The sequence below is a fragment of the Mastigoproctus giganteus genome, chromosome 9 (genome assembly GCF_048544385.1).
Source record: "Mastigoproctus giganteus isolate SK-2022 chromosome 9, ASM4854438v1, whole genome shotgun sequence".
NCBI lineage: Eukaryota > Metazoa > Arthropoda > Arachnida > Uropygi > Thelyphonidae > Mastigoproctus > Mastigoproctus giganteus.
In genome coordinates this window covers 143,602,680-143,622,163 of record NC_143583.1, presented here as the reverse complement: position 1 = coordinate 143,622,163, position 19,484 = coordinate 143,602,680, and the positions used below count along the sequence as shown (strand labels likewise).

Below are 19,484 nucleotides of genomic sequence, written 5' to 3'. Positions count from 1 at the left end.
CAATACTGCCTCTGAGAAACTGGAAGAAACTGCTACAGTACCCACAGAGCCTTATCCATTTTGAACCATTAGTATGTATGGAGTTTACATAAGTTTTCTAGGACATGCACTGTATGTAACTGTTGGATGTCAGAGTTGGATGAGTTTAATAATGAACATTGTTGTTTGCCTATTGCAACAACAATTTGCAATTTTGCCTATGTGGTTGCCTTGTAATTTTCATAAGGAGATGAAGGCATATTCCAAGTGAGGGTCCAGTAAAGCAACAGCTTGGAAAAGGTGTTGAATATTAATATTCCAACAGTTCTTTAAGTCTAATTCCTGAAGGCTGATTTTCATCAGGTTTATTCTCATATGGTACAAACAATCAAGTGCAACTAGGGTGAGAGGGGAGACTCTTGATCTTTGCATATTTGTCTAACTGATATTGAATTAAGAATCTGTATAGATGCAATGGACTACTCTCAGGGCTGCAGAGACTTCCCTTAGAATGTTGTTTTTTTTTAAAACATATAGTTCAAAGGTAAGCTACTATGTGTTGCAATCCAATAATAAGCCAAACTGTTAAATAATGGTATGCAGAGGTAGGCTGATTTTAGATATAATTCTATCTCAGGACGAAGTATTTTTTTGTAGAAATGGATGGTTGAAGATTTCCGTTCTGCTACATACAATAACTATTCTGTGAACATGTTTCAATTTTGGCAACTGCAAGTTGGAGTTGTCCTTGAATGGTATTCATGGCCTGTGACCGAGAATAGATGATAGCACACAAGATATATTTTTTGAACTCTTCTTACTGAGGGGCAATCTAGTGACATAAGTCAATGAAGCTTATTTTATTTATGCTCCATTAGTTAAATTCTAATTTAAAAGACAGAAAGGATTATAAAGGGGAATGGTGCCCATTTATACATATATCCATGTGTGTATGTAGAAATAGATATACAATACATACATATCTATCTATGAACACATATTATAAACATCTCCTTAAATTTAGTATAACTTATTTTAATGGAACTCACCTCCTTAGCTGTTAGCATTTGACTGGAATAAAAATTAATCAGAAAGGATTATGAGTATTAAAACTATTTAAAATGAAATCCCACAAAGAAAAGTGCTCTTTTCTCCAGTAGTTCATTATAGTGACTTGCTCCATGCTAAAAAAATATACTGTAGAAGCAAGAGGTCAGACAGTGAACTTTCGAATGTCAACTTCAGTTAATTCGTGAATGATAAGAAAAGGAGAAAGACTGTTGTTAATATAGAGTTTTTTAGCTCCCATGGTGCAATTCAGATATGTGTTTTTAAAATTTAATATTAATATTATTCAAGTTCCATATTTGTGAGAAGGTTGTAGGTGGTTTAAACATAAAGGACAAAATTGTGTATTATTTTTGAACCTTTCAATTGCTAATGCTTCATAAATAGCAATTTATAACTAGAAGGTAATTTGATTAGTGTTACAGCAGAATCAAGCTGAGGTTGTAAAGTTGACTGGGCACGTTGGGTTTGTTTGTTTGGAAATTTTTTAGGCACATTGGCATCTATGGCCATAGTGCACCAGGCATGTTGGGAGAGTTCAGTTCCACGGTATTGTTTACATAAACTGGCTTAATGATAATAGGCTCTACTATTAGATATGTTAGAGGGTCCATAAAAATTATTTTTGTATTGGTAACTGGTTTTTCATTGTGGGGTGATTCATCAATCTATTTTTTACCTTGTGTATAGTCTCTTGAATTAATTTATATGAGGATCTTTCCTCTTTTGAGAAAGCATTAGTTAGATATTGTGATTCTGTGTATATGAAACATTTTTTAATAGCTTAATATTGCTATGTGAGTGTGGATGGTGTTAATTATGCTGTACTTCAAGAATTTAATAAACAGTGATATGATTTAACAACATATGATGATAAGTTTGCAAATGCCGAGTCTTTATATGATATACAATTGGTCCAAGCAGTCTTTTTGGTTTATGTAATTTAATCATGCCAAAAATGTATGGCATTATGTTATTCCTAATACCAATAGCCTGCAATGTATGTAAAATAACTTCTTTTTCTGCAAGGTCGTAAGAGACTTGTATATTTTATTTTTGATTTGTCCTATGGAATATACTGTTATCAATAATGTACGAATCTCGATCCTCTAAATATTTTTGTGATTTTGCTATTATATTCCGATTTGTCTAAAATTACTAGTGTCACCTTTATTTGTTTTTTGTATTACGATGTCTGTTGTCATAATTGTTTTAAGCTATAATTGCTGCAAAGGGATATAGTGTATAGTGTTGATTGTCAAGTGACACTAGGAGCACCCCCCCACTCTGCATTTGTATACTTTGTATCACATTACAAACTGTAAAGTTGGGTTGTGTTAATTTGTTGTTCCTCCAACCATTTAGCCACAGGGCCCCTAGTGGGATCCCACATTGCCCTGCTCTGGGGAGGCTGGTCAGATGTAGTAGGGAATAGAAAATGGTGGGGGAGGGCGTGAACCATGAATAATGCTTGAGCTTGCCAGGAACGACCACAAGAGGGGAAAAAAAAAACAAGGAGGGGGAACAGATGAAGATAAAGAAGGTGGATGTTAGGGAGACTTTCCACCTGGAAATAGAAATAACATCCCACCTGGAATGTTATTTACCTGAAATAACAGGGTTTTTAACAGGAAAAGATTTGTGGTGGTAGACTCACCAGGCAAATGGGAGGTGAAGAAGGGAGATAGGAATCATAGTGGTGTATTCGGGCCGGAACGCACCAGAACGTTTCGGTACTTTTTTCTAAATATCATAATAGAAAATCATTAAATTTATACACCTAATATTATGAAACAACGGCATAATCAATTATTTTACCCATTGCTACTAAAAATATATATTAATAGCAATCTTTAAAATTAATAGATTTCTTTAAAAATTTATTTAAAAACAAAAATATAAATTTTGCAATGAAACTTGAATGTTTCTTACTAAAGTACAATGTGTTAGATAAAGAGATCCAGCAAATGAGATATACTGTGATGTGTGTGAATGCTGCTTTTTGATTCACCATGAGCTGAATGCTAGAACTGGTTGTTCTATGAACCGTGAGTCTGAAGTCTGATTCAGTTACTGTACAGTCGATGTAGTGTTATCATATAGTCTTCTGGAGAATGAGCGTTCCGGCACTATTTTTTTTTAGCAATACACCTCTGTTCGTAGGGGATTAAGTTCATAGGACAGGGCACCCCATATGGGGAGAGGAGGTCGCACTGTGGACACGCAGTGCTTCCTCTGTTAGTAATCCCACACCAGCTGAAGCCAGTGTCAGCAAATCCTACATCATGCCCCAGAAGAGGAGACATGTCAGCAGGGCAACCCTGCTGACATGTCTAATTTGGGGAGGCCTGTTAGAACAACACACACTCTACATGCACTCAGCCCAATTGTGCACCTGTCATACTTAATTTACACAATTACACTTTTGTCTTTTTTTATTATATATTTATGTATTTAGAGAAAGGCTGAAAACAGCACATATCTTTCACATTTATCATCATACAGACAGATAGGACACATGTGCCACCTAAATATAACAACTACCAAGGCATCACTTTTTTTTAATACTAATCATAAATATTCATTTGGTTACTGCATAGTTTACACAGGTGACCATGTGTTTATACAACTTAACCTGCAAGAATAGCTAATTTATTATTTATTATTATTTTTTTAAAATATAAATATACATATTCAGGGTACAACAGTTAACACCCAAAGGACATTCTCAGTCATTCCCCATTTTCACACACTTACTCCTCTCAATACAAAACCCTGATTAGGACAGCACACACACTTTTTTTTCTGAAGTGGACTCCTTCCCCACCCAGCACAAGACATGCATATTGAAATATACACTCACTCACTCACATATATACACATTTACTCCTACATTTATATATATACTAACACATATGAGCACATGTGCACACACACACACACACACACACACACACACACACACACACACACACACACACACACACACACACACACACACACAGTATAGCACAACAGACACCAATGCACCTAAAAATATATACACATTATCACATTTAGACCTGCTTGTACTCATATATTCACATTCCTTGTCCATTTTATATTTATATACTCAGGTAATAGTAGATAGATAACATATATTTTTATGGTTAGACATATAAAATAATTATAGATACCTACAGCATACATTTACATCTGGAAAAGCTGCAAAGAGATAATGGGTATTGTATGTATTCTCTTGATATTATGTTAGTAGCATGTATAATTCTATTTTTGTCTGGATGGTTATTTGATTTTACCTGTAATTCTGCTATACAATTCATCATGAGGTATCTGTTATCTCTTAAGCAAAATTTAGTCCATATTCTAAAGCAGACAGTTTACAAAACAGACAATCTTACAAAGTTTCTCCATTCAGGGTGGGACTTTTGTCTTTTAATTATATATTTCCAGTAATGTATTGATGACGAAGACTAAATTTATCCCAATATCTTTTGGTTAATTTGAATTTTATTATAGCAAAAAAAGTATTTCTATAATATGAATGTATCACTGGAATGCATTTTTTCAAAAAATCAATAGGGAGTTTCTTATAAATATACATAGTGTGCATAGTGTTAGGGTCAGGCGCCACCTGTGGTTTCCCACATCTGCACCATATGTACACTGTGAAGAAATACAGTACTACTGTAGATGCCAAAAAAGTGTTGTATGTTGAATGTGTAGTATTCTGTTGGGTTCTGTTGTGTGTCCTGGCATTTGGCCGCAGGGCCCCTGGTGGAACCCCACATTGCCCGCACACAAACACCACTAGGAGGTAGCCAGGCTGTCCATAATTCTCTGGCTAGTCTGTCAGGGTCGCCTCAGCTTCCTGAGCAGAGACCAAGTTAAAAAAAATATATATATACAAATAATAATAATAATAAAATAAATAAATTAAAAATAAATAAATAATAAAATAATAATAATAATAAAATAAATAAATTAAAAAAAAATAAATAATAAAATAATAATAATAAAAAAAGCGATTAGATAGAGTGAGGTAGTACAGGGGGGAATGAAAGTAAGAGGATATAGGCGAAGGCATCCCCAACCAATCAATGGACACTCGGTCCATCAGGTGAAGGCGAAGAAAGGGGAAGGAATGGGGTCGAAAGTGACTGTACAAAGGAGCACAGACAGGATCACCATTTGACGCCTCTGTCATCGACATTGGGTGGTGTCCAATCCAGGGGTTTAATTCAATCCAATGGTAGCTTTCAAACTCCAATCGTCGGATAGTTGTCCGTTTGATGGTGACGGTCAAGTTCATGACTGTCTAGTCTGGATGAAGTCCATCATGGTCTCAAACAGTCTGTTGTCTTCCTTGGGACCGTTGTGGTGCCAGTACAGAAACTGTAGATAAGGATTTCCTTCGGCTGAAGAGCTCTTGTGTAAAACGCATAAAAGCTGTATATTCCTCCCTACTATCAAGCAGGTGTGTTTCTTGGTCTTTGGGTATGTAGGTCAAGGAAAGTGATGAAGGTGCAGCGGAGATCCTCATACAGGGGGCAGTTGTACATAAGGTGCGACCAACTCTCAGTCCCACCACAGGTGCAAGTGGGATCATCGATGATTCTCAGGGCCGTCAGTTTGCCTTTTAATGATCCATGGCCAGTTAACAGGTATGTAGCATAAAGGCCAGGTGAAAACCAGGGGGGAAGCCTGGGGAACACCCTGTTAATGTAAGGGAAGAACTTTCTAGTGATTTCGCCTTTGTTGGAAGTAGTCCATCTCGCTTGCCATGCCTACTGCAGATGCGTGAGAAGACGCTTCTTTTCTGCTGTTCTGTCGTTTGCGGGATCTGTTGTGAAGTCGAGGATGGTCTTGGAATTTGCTTTGGAGAGGTGGAAGAGTAGTCCACAGTAGACCACCTCAAGTCTAGTGGCATGGCACATGCCAGGATTTGCAGAGCATGGGTACTAACAGTGCAGCAGGCAGGGGTAGTAGCGAGCAGGATGTTCCTTTGCAGAGAGTCGAGGATTGTTCTACCACTAACAGTGATGGCTTTCGGGTACCAGATGCCTGCTGTGTACGTTATAATCGGGGTAAATACAGTAAACCCCCGCTATTCGCAGTATCTGTATTCGTGGTTGTTGATTTAATATAAAATGAAACCTAAAAAAAAATGTGAATTTTAAAGCGCCGTGAACATTTTCCGCCATAAAAAACATGGGCGTGGGTAAAATCATCTTTCCGGGTCAAAATAGCACTCAGTGGGTGGGGGGGGGGGTGACAAAATCTCGAACATGGATGTTCCTCACTAATCCTTGTTCAGTAAGTGTTATGTGCTTGTCACGGACAGTTTTGTCGTTTGCTTTTAATTGATATGGTTATAAATTTATCAATTTATAAATTGATATACTTACAAAAGTGAAAAATCTACCGATTTTCAGTGTGTTAGCGTAAACATACTTTTTTGAGTGTGTTAATGGTTAAAAGAAAGTGAATTTATTGTGGACAAGTCCTTTTCTAACCGCTACAAAAATTTGGCTACGAATAACAAGGGGCTTAGAGGGGAACAGGTATCCTGTGTGTTATCAGACACTCAGCCTAAAACACTGATGGATCCAATATCTCTCTATTACAGAAGATTTAGGAGAAGTCCGGTTGGCCTGCCTGCCTCCCTAAAATCCACTCATGCACACCTTCTCGATGGTAAGCCCTGTTACGTCACTTAGGTGGCAACGAACGTGTAGAGTGGTTCTCTTCAAGATGCCTGGTCAGCATGAAGAGGAAAAGACCAACCCCTCCAGCAATATGAAAGCACGATGAAACAAATAGCCCTCAGTCCCCAGCAGCTTTCACTCTCCCTCTTACGGCAGCGAGAGGATTAGAGTGGAAGCAGAGGGTGCTAAGAATCGCTGGGTACGACCAGGCTGCCATGCACGGAAACTGAACTTGGCCTGTTATAATGTAAGAACACTCATCGGTGAAGACAGGATATTAGAGCTGGAAAAGGAATTAGAAAATGTGAATTGGAATATCATCGGTTTGGCTGAAACAAGAAGAAGAAATGAATCACTTATAAGTTTATCTAGTGGAAATCTGCTGTACACCAATGGAAACAGTGAAAGGAGTGAAGGTGGAATTGGGTTTCTGGTCCATAAAGATTTTAAAAACAACATTTTGGAATTCAAAAGTACATCACCAAGAGTGTCAAGACTAATACTCAAGATTTCTAAGAGATACAAGCTAAAGATTATAATGATTTATGCACCAACATCGAGCCATGATGATGAAGAGGTTGAAGAAATGTATACTGAAATTGAGTCTTCTAGATGAGCAGAAAACCCACTACACTATTATTATGGGAGACTTCAATGCTAAGGTTGGAAAAAGACAAAACAGCACAGAAAGGGGAACTATAGGAAATTTTGGAATTGGTGAAAGAAATGAAAGAGGTGAAAGACTTGTGGAATTTGCAGAATCTCAAGGACTGTCAGTAATGAACACTTTTTTTCAAGAAAAGGGTGAACAGAAAGTGGACATGGAAGAGTCCAAATGGATTAACTACTAATGAAATCGACTTCATCCTCACTAACAGAAGATATATTGTGAATGATGTTACCGTCCTGAATAAGGTAAATGTTGGAAGTGATCACAGAATGGTAAGATGTACACTTGATATAGATGTAGGAAAGGAAAGGAAAAAAACTGACTCGAGTAAATAATACAAAGGTCTTTGAAATAACAGAGGAGGAGAAAAAGCAGTATGTACTGGAACTTAAGAACAAGTTTGAGCTTCTGCAGACTGCTGAGGACCAAGATATCGACGAGGAATATTACAACTTTTTGAAAGTGATAAAGCCCAAGAAACCTATAGGGAAAAAGAAATCCAAAGAAGAAAAAATTAGTTAAGAAACACTTGTCATGATGAACCGAAGACGACAAATGAAAAGCAAGAAAAACACTGACAGGGAGAAAATTGAGTATACTGAGTTATGCAAAGCCATTAGAAAGAGGCTCAGAGAGGACATAAGAAGATTTAACACAAGAAAAGTAGAACAAGCATTAAGGGAAAACAAAGGATTGAAATCAGCAGCCATAAGCAGTAATACAGAAAGACAAATGATACTGAAACTGAAGAACAGCGATGGTGTACTTATAAACAGCAGAGAAGGCATAATTCAAATAGCAGAAGACTACTACAGAGAATTATACAAGGAGCAGGGGAATGATGCCAGCAGCGGGGAAGATGGATTGCAAAGTAGCAACACATACGACATACCCAATATTCTTCCTGATGAGGTAGAACATGCATTGAAGAAAATGAAGAATCAGAAAGCCCCGGGGGAAGATGAAGTTACTGTAGAGTTGTCAAAATTGGGAGGAAGAGACATAACACAAAAACTGGCAAGGCTCTTCACAAAGTGCATTAGAAAAGGTATGACGCCTATGCAGTGGAATAATGCAATCATAGTTTTGCTGCATAAGAAAGGAGATAAATCAGAAATTGGAAATTATAGACCAATTAGCTTGTTATCCCACATCTACAAGTTGTTCACAAGGGTCATTACTAACAGATTAGAAAGAATACTGGATGAGAATCAACCGAAAGAGCAAGCTGGCTTTAGGACAGGATTCTCAACTATGGATCACCTTCATGTAATATCACAGCTAATGGAGAAAGCAAATGAATATAAAACACCATTATGCCTGGCATTTGTGGATTATGAAAAGGCATTTGACTCCATACAGCATAAGGCAATGTTTCGGGCACTGGAAAGACAAGGCATTGATACCCCATATATTATGATTTTGAAGAAAATATATGAGAGTGCTACCTCCTTTATTAGACTAGACAAAGACAGTAGGAAATTTAAAATTGAGAAAGGAGTTCGACAAGGAGACACAATATCTCCGAAGCTGTTTACTGCTGCCCTTGAGGTAGCTTTCAGAAGATTAGACTGGTCGCAGAAAGGAGTCAATGTGAATGGAGAGTACCTAAACCATTTACGATTTGCAGATGACATTGTGGTCATAAGCCATGATCCCAAAGAATTAGAGGAAAATCTTAATCAGTTATGCACAGCTAGTAAGGATTTTGGACTAAAGATGAATATGGCTAAAACAAAAGTAATGATGAACAAGTACGCCACAGAAAGGGAAATAATGATTGAAGGAGCAGTAATTGAAAAGGTGGAGTCATATACTTATCTGGGACAAGTTATTAGCTGTAATAATGATAAATGGCTGGAAATCAAGAGAAGAATAAATTTTGGATGGATAGCATTCAGGAAATATAGTCACATACTGAAGAGCAATATCCCAGTTTGTCTGAAACGTAAAATAATGGACCAATGTATACTCCCCATCATGACTTATGGAAGTGAAGCTGAGAACTACACAGCGAAGAATGGAACGAATCATATTGGGAATAAGACTGTTAGATAAGAAGAGAAACACATGGATTAGGCAGCAAACTCAAGTAAAGGACATTCTTATCAAAACTAAAGAACTAAAATGGTCTTGGGTAGGACACATAGCTCGAAGACATGATGACAGATGGACTAAGAAAATAACAGAATGGTATCCAAGAGGAGCTAGAAGAAAACCTGGAAGACAAAGGCGGAGATGGATAGATGAAATTCATGAGTTTGTGGGTAGTAAAAATGGATGTCCAGTGCTAAAAACAGAAGGAACTGGAAAGTTGCTGGAGAGGCCTTCATCCTGCAGTGGATTGAAAATGGCTGATGATGATGATGATGATGATGATGAACAAGGGAATTGTGAAAAGATCAAAGAAGGTGATGACATTAGCGGGTAAAATTGAGTTATTAGACAAAATTTCTAATGGTGAAAATGTCTCGTCAGTGGCAAAACATTATAAAATCAGTGAGTCATCAGTACGATCAATCAAGAAATTGGAAGGAAAAAATGCGCTTATTGCTTCAAAAATTTGCTCTGTAACTCGTGATGTTAAATTAGAAAAAATGGAAAAGCTTTAAATCTGTGGATAGAAGACCGAACTCAAAATAAAATTCTGTTAATTTCACTCATCATTCGTGAAAAGGCAAAACACCTTTATCAACACTTTAGTGAAACTGGCAGGATAAGTTTTTTAGCTAGCAAAGGCACTGGTTTGAAAGATTTGTTCGAAATTTCTAATAAACATTACATTTAATCGTTTCTTATTTTCATTTCGATGCCTTATGCTTGTATTTCACTATGTATATAGTTATATTATGAAGGTACATATAATACATACGTATACCAAATTTTAGACTAGTTTTTCTTATATATTTCATACTTTGGAACGGAACCCTTTTATTACTATGGGAGCCATAACTCAGTATTTGCATTTTCAGTATTTGCGGCATTTCTCAGGAACGTAACCCCCACGAATAGCGGGGGTTTACTGTATGTATATATATATATTTTATTTATTTATTTTTTCCTGAGAAAATATTCCAATTTATTTATTGCATTCCACGTATGCAACCAATGAACTGGAATATACTAAAACTGTTGTTAAAATATTTTTCTAATAAACTCTATATTAATTTTTTGAAAAAATGCCTACCTCTTCGAATTATTCCAAATACTGCTTCCAGCAATACATTAGGATGGTATGGTCATATTATTAGAAATACTTGTTTCTCTATATCAGGGGTCGACAAACTTTTTCTGTAAACTGCCAGATAGTAAATACAGGAATTCCCCGACTTACCTAATACTTGACTTACACAAATTCGACTTTACATAAGTTTTTGCCGGCCGGTGCAAACTGAAAAAAATATGGAAACGTATTTTGGATCTGTAGGGATAAATGGAGGTATTGGAAAAATATCGTAATGTGAACCCAATAACATATTATTTTATTTTTTTTTGTAATTTGTTCCAAGTCCTTGGAAGTTGAAAATTTCACTATATTACTATGCTTTTTATCTCTCTAAAAGGTCATATTTATAACAGAAATTGCATTATACTTTCATTGTTATTATGTTTCCGTATAAGAATCAATTTTGAATGCCTTTGTGATATTTTTCTAAAGCATGTTTCTGGAAGTCACGGCCAAAAAAAAAAAAAAAAAAAATTAGCACTTTCCAGTTTATTGGACTTTTCTTTCAGCTAAATCTATTATAAATGGATAGTAAAACTCGATCTTATTGCATTTTCGATAATTCAGATAACTGGAATTCTGTGGGTTTTTAAGTTATTATGGTGAAATGTGTATTCACTGAAATCTATTGCAAGTGAATTAGGTCTCACTGCTTCAACAGTGAATACTATTTTAAAGGACAGTGTACGTATAAAAGAACATGTCAAAGGATCAATGCACTTAAGATAAACAGTGATCAAAAACAGTGTTCAAGTTCTATGTTGAAAATGGAACAGCTATTAATAATATGGATCGAAAATCAGATTCAGAAGCAAGTGCCCCTGAGTCTAATGGCCATTCAATCAAAAGCAAGAAGTATTTATGAATATATTAAGGATAAGTACGGCAAACCCCAAGCCAAGTTCGTGGCAAGCAGTGGGGTGGTTTAATAGGTTCAAGCATCGCACTGGTTTCCACAATGTTAAAGTATGCAGTGAAGTTGCCAGTGCTGATTCTGCAGCTGCAGAGAAATTTTGTGATGTGCTGGAAAAAATTATTGATGAAGGCTATTCATCAATGCTGCATATTTTTAACTTTGACGAGACTGCTCTGTATTAGAAAAAAAATGCCGGATCGATTGTACATTGCCAAAGAGGAAAAGACAATGACAGGTTTCAAGGCTTCAAAAGATAGGGCCACACTCTTGCTTGGGGCTAATGCAGCGGCAGATTACAAATTAATACCACTGACTGTGTACCATTCTGGAAATCCTCGTGCATTTAAGGGCATCATTAAGGATTGGCAACTTTGAGGATTGGTTGAAATGCTGCTTCATTCCTGAAGTTGAAAAATATTGTAAAGACAACAACGTTCCTTTCAAGATTTTGCGTCTATTAGATAATGTTCCTGGACATCCTATGCATCTAGATGATTTCAATTCGAAAGCGAGAGTCATATCTCTACCGCCAAACATGACTTCACTCATCCAACCTGTGGATCAGGGTGTTATTTCGAATTTAAAAGCATACTATTTACACAACATTTGCTCAGGCATTGTCTGCAGCAGATGGTGAAAAAATTAAGTTAAGAGACTTTTGGAATTCTTACAATATTTACCACGCCATCTTAAACATTAATAAGGCCTGAGTGGAAATTACTAAAAGTTGTTTAAATGGCACACGGAAGAAAATATGCCCATGGCACGTAAAAGGCTTTGAAGCATTTGAAAACAATGAATCATATGAAGAGGTTACACAGAGCTACTTCATTTGGAGGTTGTTGCCAAAGACGTGGAGGAGTTAATAGAGGAAGAAGAAGAAGAGAAGGAATTATCTAACGAAGAACTACTTATTGACTTGCAGGTAGTGATAACGAAAGAAGAAAATGCTGACGAAGCTCAAGATGAATCAAATGAGGATCTGAGATGCTTCATCACCAGAGATGGCAGTGGCATTTCGTGAAATTGAATCGGCAATGGCGAGGTTTGAGAAGATGGATCCTGACAGTGAACGATTCTTAAAAGTTAACAGTGGGGTGAATGATATGCTTGCTTGCTACAAAGAAATCCACAATGAAAAGAAAAAAACCACTGTCCAGTCATCCATTAATATGTTCTTTCATAAGGTTGAGCGGCTGACCCCTTCTAAATCTCCACAGCCCTCAACCTCCGCAGTGGCGTACTTATCAGCTGAAGAAGTTGATTCTGGCAATGATGCTCGAGAAGTAAAACTTACTGACGTTATGCCTGTCTCCTCTCTCTTTTTGTAATTTTATAATTTTGAAAATTTTTAAATTGCCACGCTTTTGTAAATTTTCCTGTGGATGGGTAAAAAATTGAATAAATACAATAAATAATTCTATTCACGTGTTCGTCGAACATTTCTTTTTTGATTCAATCAATTCAGCGTGCACAGTTGCGAGTGCTGCACAAGCATGGGGAAAATTCTGACTTACGTAGAGTTCCACAGAATGCAACCCTTACATTAATTGGGGAATGGCTGTATTTTAGGCTTTGTGGGCCAAGAGAGGCAAGATCGAGGATGTTATGTAGGTACTTATATAAAATGAGAGGGAAAACAAATTTCCACAAATTCTTTATTTATGAAATTCAAAATATACAGCAGACTTTCGATTTACCAGGATCAGATTAATCGGGACACTTCAAGACTCCAAATTAAAAAAAAAAAAAAAAAAAAAAAAAATCAACCATAAATCATAAAATTCAAGTAATACCTGGAATAGGTATAAACACAGATGTTTTGCAAGTCGTAAATAAGCAACAAGAAGCAGCATTATAAGTCGTTATTCGGAGATTAATGTACCAGTTATCTTGCAACCCCCCACTGTCTTCACACCCACCAATCAAAAAAAAAAAAAAAAAAAAAAAAAAAGGAGAAATGTTTAGCTTGTTTTAGTGCGTCGCATTGATTGTTGTGTTCTGTTGCACCACAAAAAGACAAATTTTGTTTCGTTATTTATGTCAGGGATTTCAAAAATGTTTTTATAGTAAATATTTTTTTTTTGTTTAGAAATCGTGAAAATGATGGGTAAATGCAAAAGAGTTGTGCTTTCAGTTAAACAAAAACTTGAAATTATTCAAAAGTTTGAAAAGGGTTTAAATCTTTAATGAACCATTATAATGTTAGTGACCAAACCGTACACAACATGTAAAAAATAAAAGGAAGCTATTAGATTTAAAATCGACATCGCAAAAAATATAGGGAAGCATCGTATTGGACACACGAGTGGTACGTGGTAAGTTTTTTCATTTTTTATTTATTGCTATATTTTTTACGTAGGTTGCTGAACATTTTTCGATACAGTAAGTCCCCAACTTATGCAACTACAGATTTATGTAAATTTTTTTTTCACTCAAATTTTTTTTTTTTTTTTTTAGGATTGTAAAATTTAAAACAACAACAAAAAAAAAAAAATAAAAATAATAATAATAATAATAAGCAATCAATAATGATGATCACGGCACGCACAAATTGCATAAGTGAGATACGGAGTAACAAGCAAAAAAATAGGAAAGAAGAGAAGATTCTTACAATTTATTTATTGTTTTTTTTTTATGTAACAACATTTCAGTGAAGGGGACATACATTTCACCATAATAACGTAAAAACCCACAGAATTCCAGCTATCGGTATTTTCGAAAATGCAATAAGATCGAGTTTAGTACCCGCTTATAATTAGATGCACAAATAGAAAAGCCCAATAACACGGAAAGTGCAAATTGTTTTTATTGTTTTATGGTAGTGACCTTCAGAAATGTGTTTTAGTAAAATGTGACCTCGTGCGGTGTGATAATAGTGAGTTTTCGCCTTAACCCTGTGAAGTTCTTAACCGAAAATTTCATTTGACCGTTATCATGGTGCCCACTAAGAGAATAAGTGACAGCAGTACAAGTAAATCTACCAACAAACTGAAAGCGATCGATTTGGATCAGAAAATTAAACAAATAAGAATGTATGAAAATGGTCAAACATTAACAAGTATTGTGCTGAATTCAGATTTGTCAATAATAATATAGTAGCAATATGTTATTAGTCATTCCCGAGTTATGTAAAACTCGATGAAGTAAGAATTCCTGGAATGTATATCTTATGTATGTCGGGGACTTCTGTATTTTTGGATTAACCGGGAAATCGATTATCCAGGATTTGTTTTTTACCATCTATCCCAGAAAATCGAGAGTCTGCTGTAATTATAATAATTGAGTACAATGTTTTTTGTAATACAGGTCTATTAATGAGAAGAATGGAATTCTTTTTTTTTTTTTGGGGAAAATATTTCGCTTAATTGGGGTTCAAAGTTAGTATTCCCTTCATCAAAATCAATTGCAAATGTTCATCTGTTAATGCTGATCTTTAATGATCTTGCAACACATACAGTCTCTGTCATTGTGTCACAAAGTCTCTGTCGTAACTACTCAACTTTGCTGTTGTAGTGTGAAAGCAGCCATATATAACATGCAAATGAATGAGCATGGCTGTGTTCCAATAAAATTTTATTCACGGATACTGAAATTTGAATTTCATAAAATGTTCACATTGTCATGAAATATTATTCTTCTTTTGATTTTTTTTCAACCATTTAAAAAGGTAAAAACCACCCTTAGCTCATGGGCTGTACAAAAACAGGCAAAGGGTCGGATTTGGCCAGCAGGCCGTAGTTTGCCGGGCCCTCCTCTATATTATTAGAAATACTTGTTTCCTGGAACTAAAGGTTAATCCATAAATAACAAGGAGGACACATTATATGAACATACCATTCATAAATTGGATTACTGGACATAACTGTACTGATGAATTTTTATTGCATATTAAAAATTTTTATATTATATGAAAATTTAATTTTGGACAATAACTGTAACAAAATATGTACTGTAGATAAAAGTATGGATATATCTTAAATATGAATGCTATTTGATGTTCTTTCAACACCAAATAAAATATCGTCATTTACTTTCTTAACATTATTCACTTTGTTTATGAAAGAATAAGGTTTTTTCCAAAAAAAAGAGGTTTACAGAGAAAGGTTTGCATTCCAAAAAAAAAAAAAATTTAGAAATACCATACATGTGTTTCAAATTGTCAAAGATGAATTAACTACATAACAAACATTAAAAATGTACCTTAAAATAAATGGGAGCCAAATATCCAACTTCCTTAGCTAGAGGAATGCATTCAATAAAGGTATGAGGATGTCGTTTCAGTTTCATGCTGGTTTCCATGAAAACTGCATCTTGACCGATATTTTCAAACATCTTCACTAATTCTTTACGGAATATCTAGTTTATTCAATATAAAAAAAATATATATATAACTATAAAAATTATATGAAAAGGAAAGGAAATAAAGAGTGGGTGGGAAAAAAACATTTTATGTACAAATTTTTTTTTCTTCACCTTTTTTAGTAGCTATACTACCTACTCTGATCTTTCCTTTTTTCTTTTCTTAACAGCTATTATTTATCTACACACACACACACACACACACACACACACACACACACACACACACACACACACACACACACTGAATTACGAAAAAGAAAAAAAAAAGCGCAGGATAAAAGAAAATTAAATAATATCATTTTGGTAAAACTTTACTTCACATTAGGAATTTTATTATTATTTAATCTTTATCTTAGGCTAATTACATAAGCACTGAATATAATAATGAAAATAAATCACTTTACTGCAGACATGCTTCCAGTGATGACAAACCTCTAGGCTGTTAAAGAAAGTTTAAAATGGTGATGGAGATAATATTCAGGTTCCACATGTCAGTTTACCATTATTCATATATATTATTATTTGAATAAAAATTATTTATTATTAATTTTTATTCATTGGAGAAGGCATCATTGGTTATTTTTAAATCGAACTTCAAATAAATTATTACACATCATTTCTTACAGCTTACTACCTAATACCATCTACAGATGGTAAAGTGGCATGTAAATTGTTTAACTGAAGTTCTTATAAGTTTTCAATTAATTGTTCATTATTGTATTACAGAGAATGTGAAACACAATATGTATTTCACATTCCCTGTAATATGACAAAGGTCAGGAATTAATAAAAATATTCAGAAAATATTCGGAAATAAAAAATGTTTTTGTTAAGTATACTACATCATTACCATCTTCTACTATTCTGCGAGGCTTTTTTCCTTTGTCACTAGGATCAATCTGCCTAAATCACATAAACTCACTGATGAAATTTTTGAGTAAAGGGGTTGTGCTAAAAGTGAATTTACAGAGGAAGATGGACCAGATGTAGCAACATACTTTTGTTATTTATGTTCCAAAAAATGGGGATGGCATCAGTCAAGGAGGCTATCAATGATTGGAGCTTGAAAAAAAAAAAAAAAAGCATTTTCTTGAATTGTAATTGGCAAATGATTTTTTACTTTTAATTTATAACTTTCATATCCATTAAACACTAATTTTGAATGAAACCGCAAATAAAACTGTATTCATAAGTTACGAATAAAAAATTTCTCTGAATAATAAATAAGCGAATAATTTATTCTGCTTAACAATGTTTCAATACAAATAAGAAAATAAAATAATCACTTTTTATTCTTATTCATTATTCCGAATAAATTGTCCAATACTGCAACACACAAGTCAAGTGGGCCCAATTTCACCAAAGTCGAGTTGTTCCGTGGCAACCAAATAATCTGCTTTTACTCTGTTACTAACAGTCCTACCCTCACAATGCTAAGACTATAAGGTATATCCCCATGTGCAAGATCAAAAACACTACACCTAGTATACTGGAAATGACCACTGGGGTATTAACCAGTGTTAAGCAGGGATCAAGGTTGTTGTTACCAGTTTTTAATGTTAATCAGTAACTTACTACTCCATTGTATATTTATGTCTGTACAAGTGTATGTTTATGGGCTGATTTCCATATTGTGCAGGCTGAAAAACCCAGAATCACTCACAGGGAAAAACCTACTGTCTCTACTTGAGATTTGCTAAACTGCAATCCCTATCGAAGAGATCTTTAGAGATTTCTCCAGTTATTGATAAGACATGATCCCAGATTTCTCCAAATGAGTAACAAAACATAACTTTGCTGAGTCCCTCAAGCCTCAAGATTTGAGGGACTCAGCAATTTTTTTTTTTTTGGGTGGGGGGGATAATTTTTATTAGCATGGCCTGCACTTGTAGGCAAAATGAATCAATTCTGTATAAAAGGCATTCAGTTGAATAAAGGTGGTGCAAGGGTTTTTGACAGTATCACTGTGGATACTGTAACGATTCAGGGAAAGTGCTAGTTCTGAGGGGGAGGGAGGTAATATAGACATGCATTTCTCTGATGATATGAGTCAAATTAATGCTTGAACACATCTAGAATTCTTGTTTGTTGCCACAACAGATAACATTGGCAAGATGTTCTTGTCTCAAATGAGCAGGAATATAAAGATAGAAAACAAGCCTAAATAACTTCGAGGGGAAGATGTCAGGGTGGCAATTATAGTAGAATACTTAATCTTAACTGTGTCTATAGTAATGTGGGGAGAATTGTCAATAAAATGGGTGAATGTAAACTCCTGGTTAGAACAACTAATGAATAACAGGGCTAATGGAAGTGTGGTCTCACCAGGAAAGTGGGGATTATGAGTTTTTACTGTGGTATGTACAAGGCATTTAGGAAAGACAGAAGGTGTGGTGGGGGTCATTCAGGCAGCTTCTTATCAAAAGCTGCCTGAATGTAAAATGATCTTTTTCTGAGTCAGAAGTTACACCTGCCAGCACTGATTCAGTGCTGGCAGGTGTAACTGCAGGTGTAATTATTATAATGAGAGTGGAAGTAATCTACAGAGCAGAAGGTTGTGAGGAGTACGATGCAGATGGAATGGGCGAGCAAAGTATGAATGTTTTATTATAGTTTTTCCGATGGAACTCATGCATTCTCATCACCTGCCTCATCTACTTATCTCATTTATACACTGACATTCCTTGTCAGAGACTCTATACATTGAAAAATACTACCTTTTGATTCTTGAATGGATTAAACTCTCTCTGTCCCATTCTGTCAAATTCTTCAGCTTTCTCTCTACTCAGTTCTCCTAACGCTTGGAACTTTATTGTTCTCCAAAGGAGAACAATAAAGTTCCATGTATTAGGAAGTGAATTTTGGAGAACTCTTATTTTCCTCCAAAATTACTTGGGAAAGCAGACTTTCTCTGAAAGTCTGCTTTCCCAATCTAACTTGCTAAATGAAGAAATTTTCCTTGGTGATTTCAACATTCATAATTCCAGCTGGATCAATTTTATAGTTGCTTGAACCCAAGTAGTAGAGATGCTAAGGCTTTCACTATTACTATTAGCTAAGCTATTACCTTACACAATTTGTTTATTTACTTACTAGAATACTAGACAATTTTAACCAAACACCTTGATCTTTTCTTCACCAACAAGCTTTCAAAATACTTTGAAATGGTTTATTGACAAATGTTCTAAGTGTGGTCAGCACATCACAATTGGTTTGTATCCAAATCTCCAATTCATTTCTGCTGACGACAATTCAAAATGGTTGTAAAAAAGTTATCAATCCAAACCCGATTTTGAACAGGCTAAGAGTAGAAAACTTGTTTCTTCTTCAAATGGTAATCCTTTTTCCTCTGGCTAAAGGAAATATTGATACTGACACAAGTAATTGCAGATGCTACTAAATTTGAATATCAACTAAGATATACTGTTCAAGGTTTGGTTATAAATTATTGATGGACTCAGGACTACAGTAAGTAAAACCCACTCTGCACTCAAGGTACTAGATGGGATAGGTAATCTAAGGCAGATTATGAGAAGCCTTTGGCCAAGAATG

General features: G+C 35.2%; 1 protein-coding gene across 4 annotated transcripts in view; it reads right to left on the bottom strand.

The window, feature by feature from the left end:
• LOC150080786 (pre-mRNA splicing factor cwf19l2) overlaps nucleotides 1-19,484 on the bottom strand; it is a 315,168-nt gene that overhangs the window by 121,102 nt on the left and 174,582 nt on the right. For 3 of the 4 annotated variants that reach the window (XM_090381845.1, XM_090381844.1, XM_090381843.1), the window contains exon 13: nucleotides 15,771-15,926. In XM_090381845.1, coding sequence (XP_090237971.1) covers nucleotides 15,771-15,926 — 156 coding nt within the window. Of the gene's footprint in view, nucleotides 1-10,759; nucleotides 10,817-15,770; nucleotides 15,927-19,484 lie in introns of those variants that run through there. The other variant, XM_090381846.1, reaches the window with a different exon arrangement.